General features: G+C 43.1%; 1 protein-coding gene and 1 long non-coding RNA gene across 4 annotated transcripts in view; one reads left to right on the forward strand and one right to left on the reverse strand.

The window, feature by feature from the left end:
* LOC308481461 overlaps positions 1-4983 on the reverse strand; it is a 98704-nt gene extending 93721 nt beyond the window's left edge. For both annotated transcript variants that reach the window (XR_013988682.1, XR_013988683.1), the window contains exon 1: positions 4662-4983. This is a non-coding gene — a long non-coding RNA (uncharacterized lncRNA). The remainder of the gene's footprint in view (positions 1-4661) is intronic.
* The window catches only part of GALNT18 (polypeptide N-acetylgalactosaminyltransferase 18), a 369938-nt gene that overhangs the window by 75900 nt on the left and 272809 nt on the right, over positions 1-21229 (forward strand). Inside the window, exon 1 of one of the 2 annotated variants that reach the window (XM_081013762.1) lies at positions 5180-5902. The exons of the other annotated variant lie outside the window; for it this stretch is intronic. Within the exon in view, the coding sequence (XP_080869888.1) occupies positions 5668-5902 (235 nt within the window). The 5' untranslated portion in view covers positions 5180-5667. Of the gene's footprint in view, positions 1-5179; positions 5903-21229 lie in introns of those variants that run through there. 2 annotated transcript variants of the gene reach the window in all.

Raw genomic sequence — 21229 nt, forward strand, 5'->3', positions numbered from 1 at the left:
GTGCAGATGGGGCCTCAATGGCCTCACCTGAAATAACAGTATCAAAGTACTTACTGATTCAGTGAGACTCTCAGAACAAGATTCCCCTCCTTTTAAATTGGGATGAATGAGCAAGTGAGCTCTCACTCATTTTCTGCCTGGTTCTAACAGTCCTGAATAGAAAAAATGTTACTTACTGAAGAACGCTCAAAATCTATATTTTCAAATGAAGGATCGGATGGCAAGGGAGAAAATAGCAGAAAATCCATTCGAATAGTGTAATCTTTGAGAACAAATCCACCCAGGTTCAACCTAGGAAATCTGGGTAGTGATGCTTTGCTCATTTATCTGGGAATAAGATCCACAAACTCAGTGGGTCTTTCTTCTGAGTGTGTGTGTGTGTGTGTGTGTGTGTATACCGGTATATATATATATACACACACACATATATATATATAATCACATTGTAAATGGAACACTTGTGGGCTTCTTATAGGCATCTGGTTGGCCACTGTGAGAACAGGTTGCTGGAGATAATAATAATAATAATAATAATATATACCCCACCTGGGTATATATAGATGGGCCTTTGGTCTGATCCAGCAGGGCTTTTCTTGCATTCTGTTTTTTAAAGAGTGATAACTATAAGATTGATTGTTCAGACTGGGGAAATGAATGCTGCTTGCTGTTCATATGTGCTTAGTCACATGCTGCTTGCTACTTAATATTTAATTGCAATCAAATAATATATTTTAAGTAAATTAATCATGATTGTTTTTTATGCCTCATGGTATTCAGCGAAATAGGTGGTTCGCAGGTGTAATCATCTGTGGTTTGAAACGCAGAGTAGGTTATTGCTTCTCTTTGACTTTTCTAACAAGTGCCTCTGCTCATTATATTTAATATATATATATAAGGTAAACAGAATTGTGTGGCACAATCTTCCCCAATTTAGTGCTTGTAAAATGTTTTGGACATCAACTCCCATCAGTCCCAGCCAGGACGAACAATGGTCAAGGAGGCTGGGCAAGGCTGGTGTAGTAGGTAGATTGTTGGATTTTGTATGGGAAGAGCTGAGTTCAAATCTTTGCTTTATTTGGCAATCTAATGGAAGTCATTGGCTTTGCTTAACCTTGCTTAAACACAGGAAGTGATGTAAGGATTGATTAAAAAATAGTAAAGCTTTTTGAACCTAAACATTTACATAACTAAATGACTGAAAATATTAAATGTAGTTGGAGTATGTGTACCTTCTGCACTGCAGGTCACCAATCTGGAAAAGATCTATTATTTAAGAGCAATGGGGGTGGGGGTGGGAAACGGGGACAATGGCTGATATGACTGTTCCACTTCTGTGCCTAGCAAACTATAAGGACCTAAAAAGAGCTTCACTGGTTTAGACCAAAGCCTTATCTGGTCCAGCATCCTGTGTCTCACACTGGCAAATCAAATGCCTACGGGATGTAAGCAGGAAGGACATGAGCATAATAACTTGCTTCTGTTGCTGTTCTCCAGAGACCGGCATTCAGAGGCATGTTGCTTCTGATCTAGGAGACAGTATATTAGCTGAATGAAGTCAGGTCATCAGAGCTGCTGACATTCACCAACAGAATTTTCAAGGAGCTATAAAGGCACATATCAGAGTTCTCATGAGTGTGTTAAGAAAAATGCCTATAACCGCATGTAAGAGATCATAGTCCAAGACACTAAATCCAAGTTGTCTATTAGTTTTGAATGTAGTGACATGAGGATGTGGACAAGCTATATGAAGATGTGTGTTGTCCCCTTAAGAGAACTACTCTGTAACCAGGGTGTTAAAACAGCAATCACCCAGTGATGAATATCCCCTTTTGAGTAAGGTGCTTGAGAGGGTGATGGTGGTCCAACTTCAGACAAGCTTGAAAGAAGCTGATAACTTGGATCTGTTCCAGGTTCAGGCCCAGCCACGACACTGACACCACCATGATGTCTCCAGATATTAGCATGACTACCATAAATAAATCCTCTATAGATGTAATATGGTAGTTGAAACATAGTTAACTAAATTACATAATCCTGTCCACATGAGAATTTGTTTGTTTGTTTATATATATAGAACATTCCTAGGCCAGCATGCAGTTCTCTCCTGCAATCAGTATTTGAAGCTGCATACAAATTTTCAAGTCAAGCAAATCCACCCACATGACTACAAATAGCATTCATACCCTGTAACTTGCTACCTCCTCTTACAGGCTTTTACCTCACAGGCAGTTCACCTCATGACACCTCGGAAGTAGCATTTATAGTTCGGCCTGAACAGTATGCGGTCTGTGCTTCTAGGGGGGAGCGGCGGCCACTAATTTGGCAGAATTATAGGGGAATTTACCAGCACCATACTTGTGGTATAAGGAATGTTTTTCTATACGTAGCCCTGTTCTGCTGAGTTTCCTTCCACCGCCTCCATAGCCTTGTACAAGCATACATACAACCTAATCCCTGGAGTTAAATGTAACAGCATCGAAAAATGGGAGGAAGTGCTGAAGAGAACAAATAGTTCATAGTTACGAGGTCAGAGGGCATTGCTGTTCCCTCACCTATGCCTCAGTTTATCAAAGGGCTGAGCAAGTTAGAGCCTTCCGATGCTTTGGGCACCTATTTAATTGCTTTATAGCAGTCAGTGTGCTGAGTAGTGTTCGAATTACAGAGGGGGACAGAGAAAGGCAGTGCCCATTAATATTGGTAGAGGACTGTTATACCATTTATTGGAAGGTCCTGTGCAGAAAGAACAAGCAACCCTGTAAAACAGGAATGGCTGAGGGGCAAGCTGCCCCTCGCAGTGCAGCTGAGCGGGTTTTTTTCTAAAACAAAAACCAAGAGCCCCTACTCCATGACAAAAATCCCTCAGAAGAGAGCCATCAACGTGCAAAAAAGATAAAAGGATGTGAGAGAAGGGAGGATACTAAACCATTTCATGTCAGGAGATTCACATTATACAGAAAGCTGTAACTGAAGTGTTTGTGAAACAAATATTCATAGGAGTTTTTCCTCAAACAGAGCCCCCCTCCCAATCATTCACTGGAATCCAGTTTGCTGTAGTCCAAGGATGGAGAACCTTTTTTGTTTTGTTTTCTCAAAGGCATACAAGTGGCAAGCATTTTGCGTGCAGGTTCTGTTCCTGGCCCCCACGCAAACTGGCAAAGCGCACATAAGCCTGCCCCACCCTGCCCTCTTCCTGGTCCAAAAGGACCCACGTGTTGCTAGTCATGCACCAATTGTATGCAAACAAAATGGTCACCACCTGTACTGGCAGTGAGTGGAACCAAGGCCAGTAGTGATGACCACTAACTTAGATGTCTTTAAAAGAAATTCATGGGGGATAAGGTTATCAGTGGTTACTAGTCACAATGGATATGTTCTTCCTCCTCTGTCAGAGGTAGCATGCCTTTGAATGCCAGCTGATGGGGAAAGGGATTACAGGTGGGGAGAGTGTTGTTTTGCTCAAGTTCTGCTTATGGGTTTCCCATAGACAACTGGTTGGCCACTGTGCAAACAGGAAGTTGAACTAGATGGACCTTTGACCTGATCCAGCAGGCTCTCTCTCTTCCCCCCCCCTTATGGGTGGAGCCAGGGCAAAAGTACACCCACTTTTGTAACATTCTCTCAGTGTGTCACCCTATCTCACTCTCTGTTATCCCATCTTTATCTAACACTCTCCTCCCAAAAAACACAGCTATTTTGTCTTTTATGGAATATTAATTGTACTATTGTAGCAGTGGTTTTAGTCTGTAACTTTTATCTTATTGAACTCTGCTTTGGTAGCTTTGGGCTGTGGAGCACTTTATAAAAAGATTGCATATAAACGAACACAGAGATTGTTTACAGAAGGCTTCACCAACCCCATCTATTGCTCTGTTTCAGCTCTGTCCATTTCCATTTCCCCCCTCCTGTTCCCATCCTCTCCCTTCCAGGCTGATGGCCTGCATAAGTTCAGAGAAGCATAGACCTGATATCTTTGGTGCACATAAGGGAGGGTCAGACTTGTCAAATAATAAAGTTTGGCCATGACACTTGAAGTTGGTGTCATTTTTGCAATACTGTGTGGGCTAAGCACCTAAAGAAGTTTGGTTAGAGCTATGCAACTTTAGACGGTGGGCAGCGTGGAAACAGGAATAATATGCAGAGTGTCTCTATAGTGTTTGACTTTGACCTGTAAAACCCCTTTGACTTTTAACTGCTTTTGTTTTTGCTTGTTTGTCTTTCATCTTTTTGTGTACTGTGTTAGTTTCGTGTAAGGCACCTTGCGTATTTTTGTAGAAAGGTGGGTTATAAATTCAGCAACAACAATAACAGTGTCACCCAATGATGCAGCAGCACTCGGGAGTTCTTGGGAGGGTACGCAGAAAAAGAGACTGTAAATTATTTCTCGAGAAGCACATAATAACAAGCAACAATCATGCAATTAGAGCCATATAGTTAGCAATCAGAAGCACTCGAACAAGCGGTGAACAGGGCCGGGACTTTAATTCATTGCCAGATTGGGGAATTACTGAATACATGCAGCCAAGGAGGAAGGGACCCGGCGGTTTATAGGCGCCAGGGGGATTTCCCTGGCTTCGTCCCAGCAGCAGATCAATGAGATTCTAAAATGAGGAGCCGCGTTAAGAGCTGCCCGAGCAATAATCGCCTTATTTGCTTCGAAATACCTTATTGACCCCCTTAGTCACGGTGGGCGCCGCAGGTGGTGGCAATAAACAGGAGCCAAATAAAAACAGCGAGGCGCAGCAGGTTCTCTAAGAAGCAGAGGAGAGAGGCTGGGCTGGAAAACGAATAGAATTAACCTTTTCCTCTCACATTCGGTGAGGGCGGTAAAACTTCAGCAGGCCCGGTGGGTGGGTTGCAGGAGTCTTTTAGCTTAATCTGCGCCGCAGGTTGGCTCCCCTGGCCGGGAGTTTCCACCGCGCAAACGCCCTCGCGCTAAGCGCGCGCGCCTAACAACACACAGAGCTAGCGAGTGAGCGACTGAGAGGAAGGCATGCAATACAGCAGGTGGGCCTCTGACGAAGCCCCGCCCCTCCCGCGTCCCCATTGGTCGGGCGATCGGTGCCGCCGGCGCGCTCTGGGCCGGCGCCTCTCGCTCATTGGAGAGGAGGCCTGCCGCTCTGCGGGCCGTACACACCGACTCGCCCGCTCGCGGCTTCCAAGGGCTGGCTTTGGAGCGGTGGCTGCGAGGCTGTGGGAAGCAGCGCCGACGAGGAGAACAAAGTTTTCGCAACATTTGGGCACCTGACTCCGCACCTTTCCACGCGCCTGGCGTCCGGGGCGAAGCTGCTCAGCCTGGAAGAGGACGGGTTTGCTCTTGGTGCGGCTCTTGAGGGGTGGGAAGGCAAAAAAGTTTTAGGCTCTTTTTATTTTATTATTTTAAGCCTGCGGGAACCTCGAGGCGCCAACTCTCCCCTCAGCTCTGCTTCGGGTTAGGGCAAGGGATGTTCCTGGTCCGGGGAGCAGCCCCGGTTTCGCATGGGAACTCACTGACTTGAGCGGCGTGCTCCGCGCTCCCCAGTCGTCGGAGAAAGTGAAGGCAGGCTGTTAATAATATACACGCCGACTATTTCTTTATAGCGTGCCGTGGGTTTGTGTGTTTCTCTCTCGCCGCCCCGTTTGGTAACCGGACCACAGGGTTTCCTTGGAGCTATATGGAGGGATCTCAGCATGGTTTGCACCAGGAAAACCAAAACTTTGGTGTCCACCTGCGTGATCCTGAGTGGAATGACTAACATCATCTGCTTGCTTTACGTGGGCTGGGTGACCAACTACATTGCCACGGTCTATGTGAAAGTGCAGGAGCCGATCTCGGAGAAAAAGTTAGAGGAAGACAAAGGGGACACTTTAAGGATTATAGAAAGGCTGGACCATTTGGAGAATGTCATCAAGCAGCACATACAAGGTACTTCGTCTCTTCCTCCAATTTTCTTGGTTTAAATCGTGTCTGCAGGTTGCACTAATGCTTTTTTTTTTTTTTTAAGTGTGTGTGGTGATTCCCCCCAGGTCAAATGCCTTTTGCCATGGGGCGGGATGGAGGAGGGCGAGATGGGGGGCGGGGGACAGAGAGAAGAGAGATCCATTCAGCGGGAAGAATCGGGGGCTTTGTGCAGCAGGCTGACTCTTCCTGGCCAGGCGAAAGTTCCTTCGTGGCTGCCGCCGCCGCCTCTTGCGGGCTAGCTGCTTGGCGAGCCCGCCGGCCCGGCTGCAGCAGGAAGAAGAGGAGCGCGGGCTCCGGTTGCGGAGCTCGCACGCTGTTGGCTCGGCTAAGGGACGCCCTGTTGGGTTGATCTTTATTTATTCTCTGTCTACCCCCCCCCCCCGCACCACCTCGACTGAAAGAAGCTTTTGGGTGAGCGAGCGGCAGGGGGCTCCTGGAGGCTGCTTGGTGCTGGCTCGATTCCCCCCCCCCCCTTTTCCCTCCGCCGACCGCGAAGAAGTTAAATGTAGCCGATGCCCTCCCGGAGCCTCCACCGATGGCCGTGCCCAACCCAGAGCTTTGCAGAAGCCAGCACTTTCAGGCATTCGCACGACGCCGATAAGATGGTGAGCCTTGCTCGGCCAGGACTGAGCTCCGGGGACGCGGGGCGCACCGGGAGCGGAATCTCCTAGGCGCCGAGTTGGGTGGGCGCTGTGGGTGTCCCCGTTGCTGCAAGAAACCTGCTAGGAGATGGTTGTTCAAGCGACGGTGGGTGGGAAGAGTTGGGAGAGCTTGCTCCATGGAGATATTGGTGCCCCTCTTTTACGATCCGTTGCGCTGCTTTCCTTGGGGCGGGGGGCTGTATTAGAGCTGTTTCTCGTTCTCTCTTCGCCCCTCCTCCCCATCTTCTGTCCTCCAACTCCTGGCCTAGAACGATTAACTACTTTTGCATATGCATATAATATCTGGGGTTTGGGGTCTTTTTTGCGTCTTGTTTATTAGAATGTGCCGGTGCTCTGGTATGGAAGGGCCATTTAGGAGTCTGGTCCTGGCTGTAACGATGTAATGCTGTATCTTCCTAAGTAAAGGATGGAGGGCTGCAGCAGGCAGGTTACCAAAAACGACTTCATTCCCAAGATTCTGCTTTTGGCCTTCCTTGTTTCTCTCACATCCCTGCCCCAATGGTTGTTGGCATCTCCCATGCACTCAGTGTGTAATGTACTCTTTGCTTGCATTTTTGACTGGGTGGGAAATGTCATTCCAACTGGTTTAGGAGTTGGTAGCTAAGGAAGAGTTAAATTGTTTCTCGCTCCCTTACCCCAATTTTCCCTTGCATTTTTTCTGGAGGGGGGCACCCTTGACATGTTTTAACAGATTTCACTGTGTTTTTCACTTCCTGTGTTTTAGATTGTGAGATAAAACCAACAGACTACAGTACATGTAGTTATTTGGTTTGCGCACCTGTGGGATAGCATCCATTATAAGCTCTAGGATTGTAATGTACTAGAATAAGATGTTTCCTCTTGAAATAGCAAATGTCTGGTAACACCATCAAGTACTAATCTACTTTTCCAGGGGTGTGTGGGTCTATTCAGTTCTTTTCCTTTGTCTCCACCCGAACCTAATAAAAGAATTACGCTTCTTTTACAGCTGGTAAACAGACTTCCTTTCTCCTGGGTCTGCTTTGCCCTCTGTTCTAGAATGCTAGAGCTGTTACTCAGTGAAAATATGTGAAATGAATTGCAAACAGAGTATGACTGGGACCTAGGTTTTTGTATGTAAATGGTGGTGTTAGAAGGTCTCTCTGCAGCTTGCTTCCTGGGTTTGGTTTGTTATGCACTGTGTATAAAGGCAAGTTGTTACAATGCACATTTCTTTCTCCGCCTTTCTATTGGAAAAACCAGGGCAAAAAGCTAAAACAGTTTCCTTTCAGGGTACAATGTGAGTCTGCCAGTGCTAAACTTTCTTGGTGTTTTCTTTGGGATCCTAGAACTTGGTTTTGTTTTTATTAAGGAGGAACATAGTCTTGTTATAGCAGTACAAGGCAGAGTGTTTTTGTTTTTGTTCAAGTAATAAAAACATAAGGTGCTCCAGTTCACATGAGGTCTCTGGAGTCATCAATCCACTAGGCTTCTTTCCAATACTTTGTCTGACACACTGTCCCAAATAGTTGGCAGTGGCATAGTCAAACTCCAAAGTCATGGTTTGTGATATACTGCTGGTGTGAAAAGGTGGACACAAGAAGGCGTTCCATGGGAGAATCTGCTGTGAAACACAATACTTTCTACCAAGGTTGCCCCAAGATATTTAGCCACTTGAGGCAAACCACAAAATGTACCCCCCCCCCCCCATAATCCAGAAAATAATGTCTGAGTAAGATCTACATTGGGAACAAGGGTGGGAGGAGACCAATAGGGCATTCTATTTGCCAAGAGGCTGCTTGGCAAATAGGTGGCATGGGGGAGGGATGTCAAGGAGTTGTCAGATCCAGCCTCTAAGGAGTGTGCCACAGCTGTCACTGGCCACCATGGAAGTAACAGTGGGTGAAGCATTCCTTGGAGGCTGGATGCCCTTGTGGATCCTTGCTATCTACATGTAAACTCTTGGCAGCTAAAGGAACTTGGATAACAGGGTGGGAACAAGGTCTGCTGGGGATCTTAGAAGTGCTATGAGTCTGGGACTAGATGTTCTTCTGAATAATACATAAGGCTATTCTTTATCAGGATAATGCTGGACATAAGCAAATGTAGGATAGTATTATCCTTTTATTATCTTTTATTAGAATTCAATCCTTAGTAAGTATGCAGATAATTGTTGCTTTAGAATATATAGTTGTTGTGTTGAACTTGGCCTGAGATTCTGAATCTGATTTCACTGATGAATGGACAAGCATGGCTAGAGATCCTAAAATGAAGAAGTTGTGGGTCATTTTACAGAGAAATTAATATATTATTCCATACAATTTAGATCACATCAACTGCTTGCTTCTTTGGCTTCTATCCATTTCCAAATATGTCTCTGTAGGAGGGAGATGTGAAATTTGTTCCAAGAAAAGAAGTGGCCACTTGAATTTGAAGTGGTTTACCTTAATTAAATAAAGAGATCTGATGTGGTGTGGTGAAGGGGGTAAACTCTGATGCAGAAAGGGGCCAGTTTGGATCTCAAACATGAACTTAAAACAAGTGGCCGTAAGCCGCTTGTGCTAGCTTTGCAGCATGATCCTGTGCATATCTACTAGGAAGTAAGGCCCACGGAATCCATTGGGCCATACTCCCAAATAAGTGTGTATAGGATTGCAGCATCACCATCTACATATGGGGATGATGATGCCAGTCTACTTTACAGGGTTGGGCCAGTGTTATTATCGCCATAAAATATGAAGATGAGGAGGATGAAGCTTGAAAGGCTGTGATTTGTCTATGGCTATTTAGTGAGTTTATGGTTGAGGTGAGATTTAAACCATGGACACTGCCTACTGTACATGGTTAATGAATGGGTTACTGAGCTGATATGTCACTCGCTTTTGACACTCTCTGAAATACTAGGTTAAAAACTAGGAATTTTTTATCTGTTCGCAAAAAGTGAAAGTCTTATCTTAGAAATATTGGTTCCTCTGTAGGATATTGGAGAAATTCTGTAAAATAAATACTGGGGGAGAGGGGGGTTATCAAGGCCTTTCATTGGACTTTAGTAGACTCTTTAATGTAGTGGCATTCACAGTGAAATAATGCACAAAGATGGCTATATAAATCTACTGTGTTCTGCCAAACACAAAGATTTCTTTGAGTGAATGGCAGGAAAATGTATCTGGCAGATGTTCCCAAGGAAACAAAATGGGAACACAGTATTGGTTTGGCATGAAATTGCATCTGCCGGACCTTTGAGTGGCTACACACAAAAGCTAAAGAGAGAATGTAGCAACATTTTCAAGGTAATTGAAAGGAGGCTGTCAGGTGCCTATATTTTGACCCCAAACAGAAATTCAACAGTTCCAACAACTGGAAGAGGTCTGAAAACCAACCCAAAGTGGGATCCCACTGTAATTTAAACTTTAATCATAATTTTGTGGGCTAAGAAAGGACAGCTGCTTTATTGAATTCTGGAATCAATCAGTGTGTATGTGTAGGTAAGAGGAAATAATGTTTCTTGCCTCCAGGATAAAATGTGGTTTGATACAGTGCGTGGAATAATGTAATGAAATAGAAATCTTTATTGGCAACAAATTTAGGACAAACAGTAGTTTCTAGCAAATGCTTTCTAAAAAGTTACTTGATAAAGTTATGGAAGGTTGAAAGCTATACTCGTTAAGGATATAAGCTGTTCTGCACAGATGGTAAAATTTTCATTTCTGACAAAGGCATCTGTTTCTGTGTGAACACATGAGCTCCTTGAAATGGTTACACTATCCTTTGTACACATGATGATATGAAAATAGGAGTTGCTTTGAAAGGCCCCTTGTGGCATTCTCAGACCCCATATGACATGTTCGGCACAGGAAAGCTTTGATGCCTCTAACTTAACACCAACCATGTGAGGACTTGAGGATCACAGTAACTATGAAGGTGTTCGACCACGCCTTGACTTAAGAAGATGAAGAGTGAATGTGCCTTCTAGCCACATACAGAGAATTCCTTCATGTGAAATGGCAAATGAAGCAGGATGACTTTCATCAACTATAGTGCCCATTTTGTCTGAACTCGGAAACTATGGTTAACTGCAATGGAGCAAGCTAGGATACAATTGCCTTAACTAACTCACTATTTTTTATTATTTTCATGTTAATTAGCAGTGAATAGCTGAATAGTATTTCTTCTTTGGGAGCTACACTAAGTAAACTGGGGGGAAACCCCTCTGATCACTGTAAGAATCAGTAACTTCCATTTTCCTTAGAGCCTACAAACAAACAAGCAGTTTTGAATTCTGATAGTGTTTCCCTGCCTATCTCCACTACCTTTTCTTTTGTTTCCCATATATAATATTTTACAGTATAAGGTTCTCAGAACCGGGGGCTTTTCTATTATAACTACCTATTAAAGTGTCAGGCACACTGACGGTGCTATATAAATAATAATTGATTATGATGATGAAGATAAATTGATCAGTTTTCCAAATACAAATTCCATGATGGATGGCACTGCTGTGCTGCAAATAGCTGAATTCTCATGCATTAACTTTGAATAGCTTAGGCAATGGACTTTTTAATATATGAATTTTTTTGGGGGGGGGGAAGAAGAGGTATTCCATGTGTTCCACAAATTGTCCCACTGTGTTTTATTTTCTGCTTTCATTTATGCAGTATAATCTTGTACAGTTGAAAGGTTTCCACAGTAAATCCACAATCTCAGATGAAGAGATTCATCATGATCATTTATTCGTATGCCACTTTTCCATAGTTAAAATCATGCTCAAGGCAGTTTACAACATGCAAAAAATTACATAATTGCAAAAATATAGCAAAAGTAGTCGTAAGTAGTAAATAAAAGCATATCAAAACATACAAAACAAAATCAATTATCCCACATGTCATAATACAATTGAAAAAAGATACTTTTGCTGTTATGGACATTAATTTTTGTAACATCTCCAAAGTTAAATCTTGCCCCCTAAGAAAAAAAACCCCTAAGCAATACCCTATCCCAAGAGTGTGTATTCATCCTGAGAAAAGTAGTTCTTGAAGGACCTGCAGCAAAGATCATTTTTAGCCTCTTTGGCAGCCTTGGCTTGTAGCTGGAGTCAGCGAATCAAATAGTTAGGGTGACACCCTCTCAAGCCTGGTGGAAAGAGACTTGCAAGGCAGGGAGCAGGTCTTGCAGCTTTCAGTCATGGAGTTGACTTACAAGCATTGTAAAGACATAACCTATCCAAACATTCTAAATTAACCTGCTCCCCTCTGTACCTTTGACAAGTTCTAGAAAAACAGAATTTTGAGGTGAAATAAAAAGATATCGTGCTGACTAGAGGCATGATCCTGACAGAGGTTAGCAGTTTAAAAGCCTCAGTTATCTCGGTAGGGGAGAGAAGCACACATTTACATTTCAGTGTGAGAAATGTGTTTCAAATGCTCACTTTTGCCTTCACTTATGACATTTAAACTTTCTTATCTACTTTTAAAATATGGAGTGCAGCTGCCACATAGTATAGTGTTGTTAAGTACATTTACGTACTAAAAATTCTTTAGCTGCAATTCAGACAGCATAGATGTCAGAGCTGGAACAGCAAGCTGCTACATGTTCAGGTATTGTGCTTTGGGCCAGTTTGTTTCATATTTTAACAATGGTTTTAAAAAGTTAATTATTGTTGGATCTTAGAAACACTGTACTTTAAAACACTATAAAGAAGATGTTCAGTATCCCTTGCAAAACTTAAGTTTTTCCATGTTGGATTCATGAGGAGTAATGTTTTCCCCAAACAAGCCCTTTCCCACCTCCTTATTCCTGAGTTTACTTGCATGTCTGTGTTCAAAATGACTGAATTCTTCAAAAATAGACTACAGTGGAATTTGAAACTGGTCTTGCTAGAGTCTGGCAAGTTGTTTTTTTTTTTTACTTATTAAGCAACAATTATTAAGTACTTAAAAATTTGCTACCAAATGCTCATTCCATCAGATGTGAACAGAATGGTTTATTGCTCCAGAAAAAACTAAGTTGGGGAAGCTCCCTCTGTTTGTCTCTGTGACCTTTCGGATTTGAATCTCTAGCAGGGTAGGTGTTGATACGTTCCCAGATCTTCTCTAGTAACCCCCCTGCACTTAACTATTTCCTATGCTCCAAACATTGCTATTGCTTAGTTTAAGAAAAAATACAAGTGTTGCAGTGCAGCAAAATGACTGTTCCTTTCTAGTGTTCAGATCAGACAGTCTTTGGACCAGAGAAAGAGGTAAATCTTCAAAATCACAAACATTTTCTTTCGGTCTGTGTGTCTCATTGGAAAATTCCTGGTACATTACTGATGGAAATAAAACATGGCAACAGCACATTTACAGAAGGATCAGTGGCGGAACAGGTTTTTTTTTTTGTGTGTGTGTGTGTGCAGAACATCCACTGTTCAATCCCTGCCATCTGGAGCTAGAGCTGGGAAAGCCTTCTGTCTGAAACCTAGAGAACTGCCTCAATTTAGGTCCACTTAGCAGTGTGGACAATGCTAGATGGGCCAGTGGTCTTCTCTGGTATATAAGGCAACTTTCTGTGGTTCCACTGAAGTGACAACAAGCTAGGCTGATTGGTGGGGTTCACTTTCATTGTATTCCTATGCAGCATAGTGTTTTGAGATGTGCATATATGTGCTTCCGCTTTCATTAAGCTGGGCCCAAATGACATATCTTTTCTCATGCCATGAGGGACATGCCACTAATGGTAGATGCCACTTCTGTGGAGTTTGAAGATTGCTCCAGAAAGTTGTATTTGGTGTCTGTTTATTACATCTGTACACCACCCATATAACTGACCACAAAAGAAGAGGCATCAATGTAAGAACGCCAACCCAAGGGCCCAGGAAGTTGTTCAGCAGGCATGAACAAATCTGTTTTGAGGTATGTGGGATCTGGGAATAATTTGATCAAACACAGCAGCAGAATCAAATGTTCTTGCAAGCAGAACAGTTACAGAAAAGTAGTTTAAGTCAATTATAAAATCAAAGCTAATGGGAGCTATTAAAAGGAGTGTTCATGAATGGACCAAGTCCACTCGTGGCACACAGATGTTTGTTTGAGAGTCTGCCTTCTCCAAATATATATAAAAAATGTAATGTGATGCATTTTATTCATCTGTAGAAGAGAGTTCATCCAGGATAATTCTGAAAACCCAAAAATTCGAGCAAGCTGATTGAAAGCCGAATAAGGATTGTATCCCACCTCCCAGTCTAAATTAATGACAAATGACACTTTATATTGGGGAGACGCCTTTCAACAGATGGCCTTCAATTTGCTATCCCTGCTGGAACAGACAACACCACCTGCCTGTACTGAGTGAAGGACCAATAGCTGCCTCTGTTTGTTATACCTGCTGCTGGCTGGCAGATAACATCACCTACTACAGCAGAGGGAGGCGCTGAGTACTTCTGTGCTGTGCTTCTCATCTCTGCTGCTTACACACAGAGCATCAATTGCCAGCAGCAGCAGGAGGGTCCCAAGGACTGTTCCCATTTTACCATCCCAGCTATGGTCATTTGACTTCACAAACTAGGTAGTAGAAGGACAGCCCAGTTCTGATGTTTTAATATATATATTGATTTAGTGTAAAGCGCTTTATGAAACTTAAAATTGTTTTATGCATCTTTAGTAACAGAAATGTGGACAAGCAATCAAAGTAATAAAAAGAACAATAACATTAATAGATTTCATTTGCCACATCATTGACATTTTAGAGATGTTCTGGCAAGCCGCCAAACCTCCTGGACACTTTGAAATCAGCCTTGGAGTATTGAAAGGATATATGTGCTGACTGACTTGAACAAAACCCCAAGTAGTGAAAAATCAAAGATGATAAGAAAATGTTTTCAGTCATCTCTTTTCTCCACTTCCACTGCATACCACACTTCTAAGAACAATTTAACAAGAGGCTTTGCGTCTTTAGTCTAGAGTAGTGAATCACCTAGCATTCGGTTTTTGGAGAACACATTCTTTGAAGCTTTTCATCCACTTCATCAAGTCATAGCTTGCCATAGACTTGATAAACAGTCTGGTAATCCCAGCATAAAATAATGCTTTTTTGACTGTTGCAGTGTCCTTGGGGCTTTATCTACACACGAGAGAGTAACACACCTGGAAAATTCAGGTTATAACACCACCTGCTAAAGATGATTTGGTCAAAAATAAGTGGGCTCATAATGTTGACAAAAGCACAGGCAGTGCAACTTTTGAAAACTGCTTGCTTTTCTAATTTTTTCAGCAAATTATACAGTTGGTCTACTCAAAGAATGCAAAAGCAAGATAGCTTTGTGCAGAGTAATTTACCTTTAATCAATAAAGTTGGCAACTAGCTAGGGGTGGGGTGGGGGAACTGCTAGTCTTGCCTGCTTCTGTGCCTCTAACCGCAGTCTGATGCACAGAAATCAGCAGGCGAAGCTTTTTGTAGCACTAAGCAACACATTATCACCTGCTAATGCTGCAGATCAAATCGCTCTTAAGCAGACTGCTGGGGAGGCTGGCCAAAGATGGAAATGCAGCTCTGTAACCAGTGTGTGTGTTTCCTTCTGAGGATTAAGGCTAATTCCCAGTCAGGGAATGCTTTCATGTGGGACGGGTAGGGAAAATTTTTTACTGCCTAAGAGCTGCATTTCATCATATTGCCATCTACAGGCTGCATGCCTATGGTGGGTGGGGCACCAGACATGATTCTTGCCTTTGTACAGTAGGCTGCAGGACTCTACAGGTACTACTCAAGGCGAGCAAGAGGCATTAGTACAGTTCAAGTGCATATTGCAGCAAGGAAAAGGAGCTAGAGAAAGGTGTGGGATGTGGTTGGAACCTAGGGAGAGGCCCAAGAGCTCAGTAGAGAGGACTGTGGGACTCTGGTTCCCCACTCTTTATTCTGGATGATAAAGGAGGGTCCTTAGGCATGTGGACTTGACTTGTGTTCAGGTGAATGTGACTAGATGCCCACTATAGACTTTCCCTGTGCAACACAGGAAAGATCAGGGACTAGTGGGGAGGGGGATTACACCCCTTTTCCTGTACATACTTTGAGTATTTGCATGTTGTGGTATATGCATGGACATCATGCTCACCAGCATGCAGGAAGCCTTGTGAATTTGTGGTTTTACATTACGTTTTCAGCTCTACAGTGGTAGTGGTGACACCTAAAAGGCATGGATAGTGCTCCATTGAACTGGAGTGTTCTCCACAGACCGCTCACAAGAATTCTGTATGGGGTGTTTAAGGTTTCATGGCAGAGATGAAGGGAGAGACGCCTCAACACACAAGTCAATGTGGGAGGGAATCCCTTGAGTCCACAAGCCACATTTTACAATAGATCCCCCTATATGATCTACAGTAGTTGTCTAGTCATGTTTGCACGTAAAAGTAAGCTAGATTTTATAGCTTATTGTGGCTTGTCAGGAATAAGCAGCTTGTTTTGATAGTTTATCATCTTTACACTAGAGCCATTTCCCCCCTCCCATAATTAAAGAAATAGCTTAGTGTTTGGGGATGTGGTTGTTAAACAAATTGACTAACAAAGAACAAAACATTTCCCCTGCTAACTACAATGCTTGCGAAATAGCACACAAAGCTAATGCAGTCATAATGTGTCAAACAATCTTCCTGCCATGTGCAATAAATATAAATCAATATGTGCTTGTCTGCTTGACAATACCTAGAAAATACCTTTGATTTTTAGGGGGGGGAAATGAGTATAATTCCAAATCATTTTTCTTCATTGTATTGATTACAGCTTTCCTGCTTTGCCTGGAGTCATCAAATAGCAAACTATGTGCTAAAGCAGATTAGCACATTTCTGGCAATTATTTTTTTAAAAAACAAACCATGCAAAATTCATATCTAAATATATTTCAGAGAGAAATAAGTTGTTTTGTACAAAGATGATTGAAGGAAAATAAAACTTCTGATGCTGCAAAGCATTTTTCTGTGGAGAAAAAAAAATGTGGTCAAGAACATTGCATGAAGGGCTATTTTCAGGGCTGATCAAAATTCTAATATGTGCTGGAGCAGCCTTTATCATATACTAGGCCTAGCTCAAAGGCTGCTAAATGGCTTGTTACTTGCTCTATAGGAGCAGAATAAAGGCCTTTGCACCTAATATTTTGCCCCTTGGTGGAAAGGACCTGTGTGCATGTATTTTTGTGCACATGCAGTGGTGCTGGTTTATCTGCCTTTTTGACAAAGATAAGTCAATACCACTGGCTGGAGGCGGAGTACTTTCAGTGTTGAAAAGGAGGTGTGAGAGATGCATTGTTATTTTGGTGTGGCGCTTTGGTGCGGCACACCTACTTTTTCTGTGACAGGTCTTGTAGATCAGTGGTGTCCAAACTTTTCCCAAAGAGGGCCAGATTTGATGAAGTGAAGGGCTGTGAGGGCTGACCAAAGCTGTTAACCCTTTTTAGGATTTTTTTTAGGATTTTACCCCAGGAAATAAACTGCCACAGGGGCCGTATTAAACCAACCGGTGGGCCGGATTAGGCCCCTGAAACGGACTTTGGACATGCCTGTTGTAGATATTGTCACACGCAACTCCAATCTCTGTCAAGTAGTAGCAAGGTTCCAGGCACTCACTGGGGTCATGTTTCCATTGGGAACTCAGACATGGCAGAGGTAGTAGTGTTTTAAGATATGTTTTATTTTACACCTACAGTATATCTGGGATGCGGGTGGCGCTGTGGGTTAAACCACAGAGCCTAGGACTTGCTGATCAGAAGGTCAGCGGTTCGAATCCCCGCGACGGGGTGAGCTCCCGTTGCTCGGTTCCTGCTCCTGCCAACCTAGCAGTTTGAAAGCACATCAAAAGTGCAAGTAGATAAATAGGTACCGCTCTGGCGGGAAGGTAAACGGCGTTTCCATGTGCTGCTCTGGTTTGCCAGAAGCGGCTTAGTCATGCTGGCCACATGACCCGGAAGCTGTACTCCGGCTCCCTCAGCCAATAAAGAGAGATGAGCGTCGCAACCCCAGAGTTGGCCACGACTGGACCTAATGGTCAAAAGTCCCTTTACCTTTACCTTACAGTATATATACACCCAGAGTCTTCCATGGAGAAGGAGATAGTTCCACAGAATTATATCTCAAGCAGGGCTTGTTCTCTGCAGCAGCACAGTCCAAGGCATCCTGCACACCATTCCTGTGCTTCTCTCCCAGACTCCCAATATGGTTCTGCCCTTCCTCCCTACTTTCTTCTTTCTTCCCAGAAAACCCTGCCAAAACCCAAATCTCCTTCCTGTCACCTCGCATCACCTTGGTAATCTCTGTTTTTACACAGCCCTGGGGGATTCCTCTTGAGGTGATAACGACTGCCTGTTGTTTCATAATGACCTACATTCAACCAGCCCAGCCATGGTAGTTTGCATAGGAGAACTGTACACCCAGGAGAACTGTACTTTCTCTTCTAAATACTGCTGTTTAACAATTTCTACAATTCACTAATAGACTCTAGTACCTAAAATTCATAACAGTATTTTTAGTGCTTTAAAAGTCTGTAAAGCCTATTTGATCAGTAGAACATACAACATGCTGCCAGCTGCCTTTGTCCCAGTGGATTGGATCCAGAGATCTGCCCATGGAAAGGGGTGAACAGAAGCTAACCCTCTCCCTGGCAGCTCCACAAGGCTCCTTCCTTTCCCAAGGGTCAAGGGACTACTGAGTAAGGTGGGATATGGTGACAGGGGAGATAGCAGTTTCCCCTTCATAACACAACCCAGTCCCAGCCAACTTGGTAAGGTTCCTCAATGCTAGGGGAAGCATTCCCCCCCCAGCTAGAGCAGGCCTAGAGGTGGTCTTCATCTGTCTCTCTCCTATTGATCTTGTGACACCTTGCTGAAAGCCAGATCATTTGCTAATCAATATGCCAGATCATTGGCTAAAGTGATTGATACTTACTTTCATGGACAGATATGTCAAATGTTACTTGAACTATTTATATTGGCAGGAACTTCAAAAAGAATTACAAATGTTTGTAAGAATTCCCAGGACTGAGACAGCAGAGTAGGTGAACCTTTGAACATTGATGAGTATATATTATACATTCCATATTACCTGTGCATCTGCCTCTGCTAGATAACATTAAGCCTTAGAACTTGTGTGAAGCTCTGTAGTTGCCTCAGGGGGAATAGAGCAGCATCAGTCACTGGTGACAGCTGCATGTTGTCTGTGGCAGTTGCACCTTGATTTAGTGGACGCAAGGCCAAGGTGTCACCAGAGCCTCAGTAGCAAAACAGGCTGCCCACCTTCAGAAGGACTTCCAGAGTTTATTCAGATTCTGAAATCCTCTGTTCCATTATTTTTATAAGTGACTTTATTTTCAGTGAAGGAAAAAAGATGTCCCTAGTTGCTCCCCTATTCAAAAAAGGACGGGGAATGATGTCTGCCAGCTCCAGCTCCAGCCTCCCCATACACTATCCCACACCATTCCCAAATGTCTCATAACCCCCAGGAACAAATGTTTGAGGGATACAGCGGGTTGCAGAAAAAGTGGGAATTGGGAACGGATTAGGCCCCTGAAACGGACTTTGCCTGCAAAAATGGTTTTACGTTATTTCATATTTTCTTACAAAGGAATGTGGATTCAGAGCCTCTGATAACAAGTAGGCGACTATGGACAGATACTTAAATCTACAGGATGGATTGTGTTTTGGCTTGTGTTATTTTATTTATATTTATTTAATAAAATTTATTTTAAAAAACCTGCATAGTGGTTTACCAAAAAAAAAAACAAAACAACAAAAAAAACATACCACAGCAGTAAAATCAAGAAAAATTAACAATCCTACTTTAAAACATAAAAAAGCTAAAATATTAAGATTAAAATTACTTCAACTTCCTAAGCATCTAGGTATGCTTGCCTAAAGAAGAATGCTTTTAGCAGGTGCCCGAAAAGAGTCTAGCAAAGGCACGTGCTTTGTTGAAATTTCAGCCTTCACGACATAGGAAAACGGCCAAGTAAACAGCTATTTTCGTGGAGGAGGGTCAAGATATTAACTGATATGCATGAAATTTCATATGTAGCTATATCATCCCTAATGTAGTAAGATAAGACCTTTGGAGAAGGCATTTTCAAAAAAAGGTTTTTTTATGAACTGCCCTATTAGGGCAGTAATTGTTCCTTGATAATTTGTCACCCCCTTCCATGATGGCACCTGGGGCGGAGGCCCCCCGCCCCCCTTTCCTATGCCCCTGACCGCCAGCGCGCTTCTCCCCGCCAGCCCCACAAGCTCGGGGGACAGATATCCGCAAGCCTGGGGAGACCAGTGTGACTTCCCACCGGGCTCCCTAGGCTTGCGGATAGCAGCCTGTTCTGGGGGCTGGGGTCGGGGGAAGCTCGGGCATCCCCCGCCCCAGCCCCGTGCCTGGGGGGAAAAATAATTTCCCCCCTTTATTCCCCCCCCAAAAAAAACTAGGTGCGTCCTATGGGCCGGTGCGCCCTATGGGGCGAAAAATACGGAGGTACCACTGTACCATGTTGCCTTCGTTTCTACTTTGTTTCCTATCCCCATGTATTTTCTTCTGTCAATGCATTTTGCCATCCTCCTTTTAAAAAAAATAATTCAAATTTTCTGGCAACATACAAAAGTTGGAAATAGAATACAGTAGTACCTCGGGTTAAGAACTTAATTCGTTCTGGAGGTCCGTTCTTAACCTGAGGTACCACTTTAGCTAATGGGGCCTCCCACTGCCGCTGCACGATTTCTGTTCTCATCCTGAAGCAAAGTTCTTAACCCAAGGTACTATTTCTGGGTTAGTGGAGTCTGTAACCTGAAGTGTCTGTAACCCGAGGTACCACTGTACATTCTTTTTAATAAACCATTAAACAAAACTGGTAGAAATTTTCAGAGTTTTGAGACCAGCAAAGTCAAAACATGGTTGATGTGACTCCCTTTCTCTTCCATTTTGGGTGGGATTGGGGTTTTGTTTTTGTTTTGCTTTTGGAAGTAACTTGCTCCAGTGAATCTTTCTGGTTGGCTGATAATTCAGCAAACTCAGGGAATTTTCCAAAATCCTGGTGTCTGGGCTTTAGCACAAAAAGAAAAGAAAAAGCATCTGTTCTCCTCAAATGGAAGAATGGCAAATTACAAATTGCAAATCACTCTTAATAAATGTTTGGAAGTAGGATATTTAATATAAATCCTACAAGCTTGTCAAAAATGTGACAACTTGCTTGGAATGCACTTCTTTTGCTAGTGTAATAGGCATAATGCTGCCAAAACGTTGGGTCTGATTGGTTACTGACTCATTTGTTCAAGCTCTCACCGTAATCTTCACATAATCGCTCTTCTCAGTTATAGCTCTTTGCCTGGATCATGCTCATTTTAGATAAAAAACGCCCCCACTGTTTCATTGGAAGGATGTTTGCCTTGTTTGTTGCCTAAACATTAATGTTGGGCAGAGGTTTGCACTACAAAGTATTTACTGTTGGCTTGCAATTAACATTAGTATCATGCTTAGGGCTTGGCTCTCTATTATATTTTCTTTCATATTTCATATTTTGGTTGCACTCACTTTTAAAATACACGTGGAAGCATTAAAAGTGAGGCTGATCTGGTATAAAATATTGTGGTTCATATGTATCACTGTTGCTTCACTACTGCCTTCAGATTTATCACGTTTTTGTCAAAAAAGCTGTTGCATTCCTAGGCTGACAGCTAGCTGCTTAA

Source organism: Podarcis pityusensis, assembly GCF_964106645.2.
Source record: "Podarcis pityusensis genome assembly, chromosome: 1".
Classification (NCBI taxonomy): Eukaryota; Metazoa; Chordata; class Lepidosauria; order Squamata; family Lacertidae; genus Podarcis; species Podarcis pityusensis.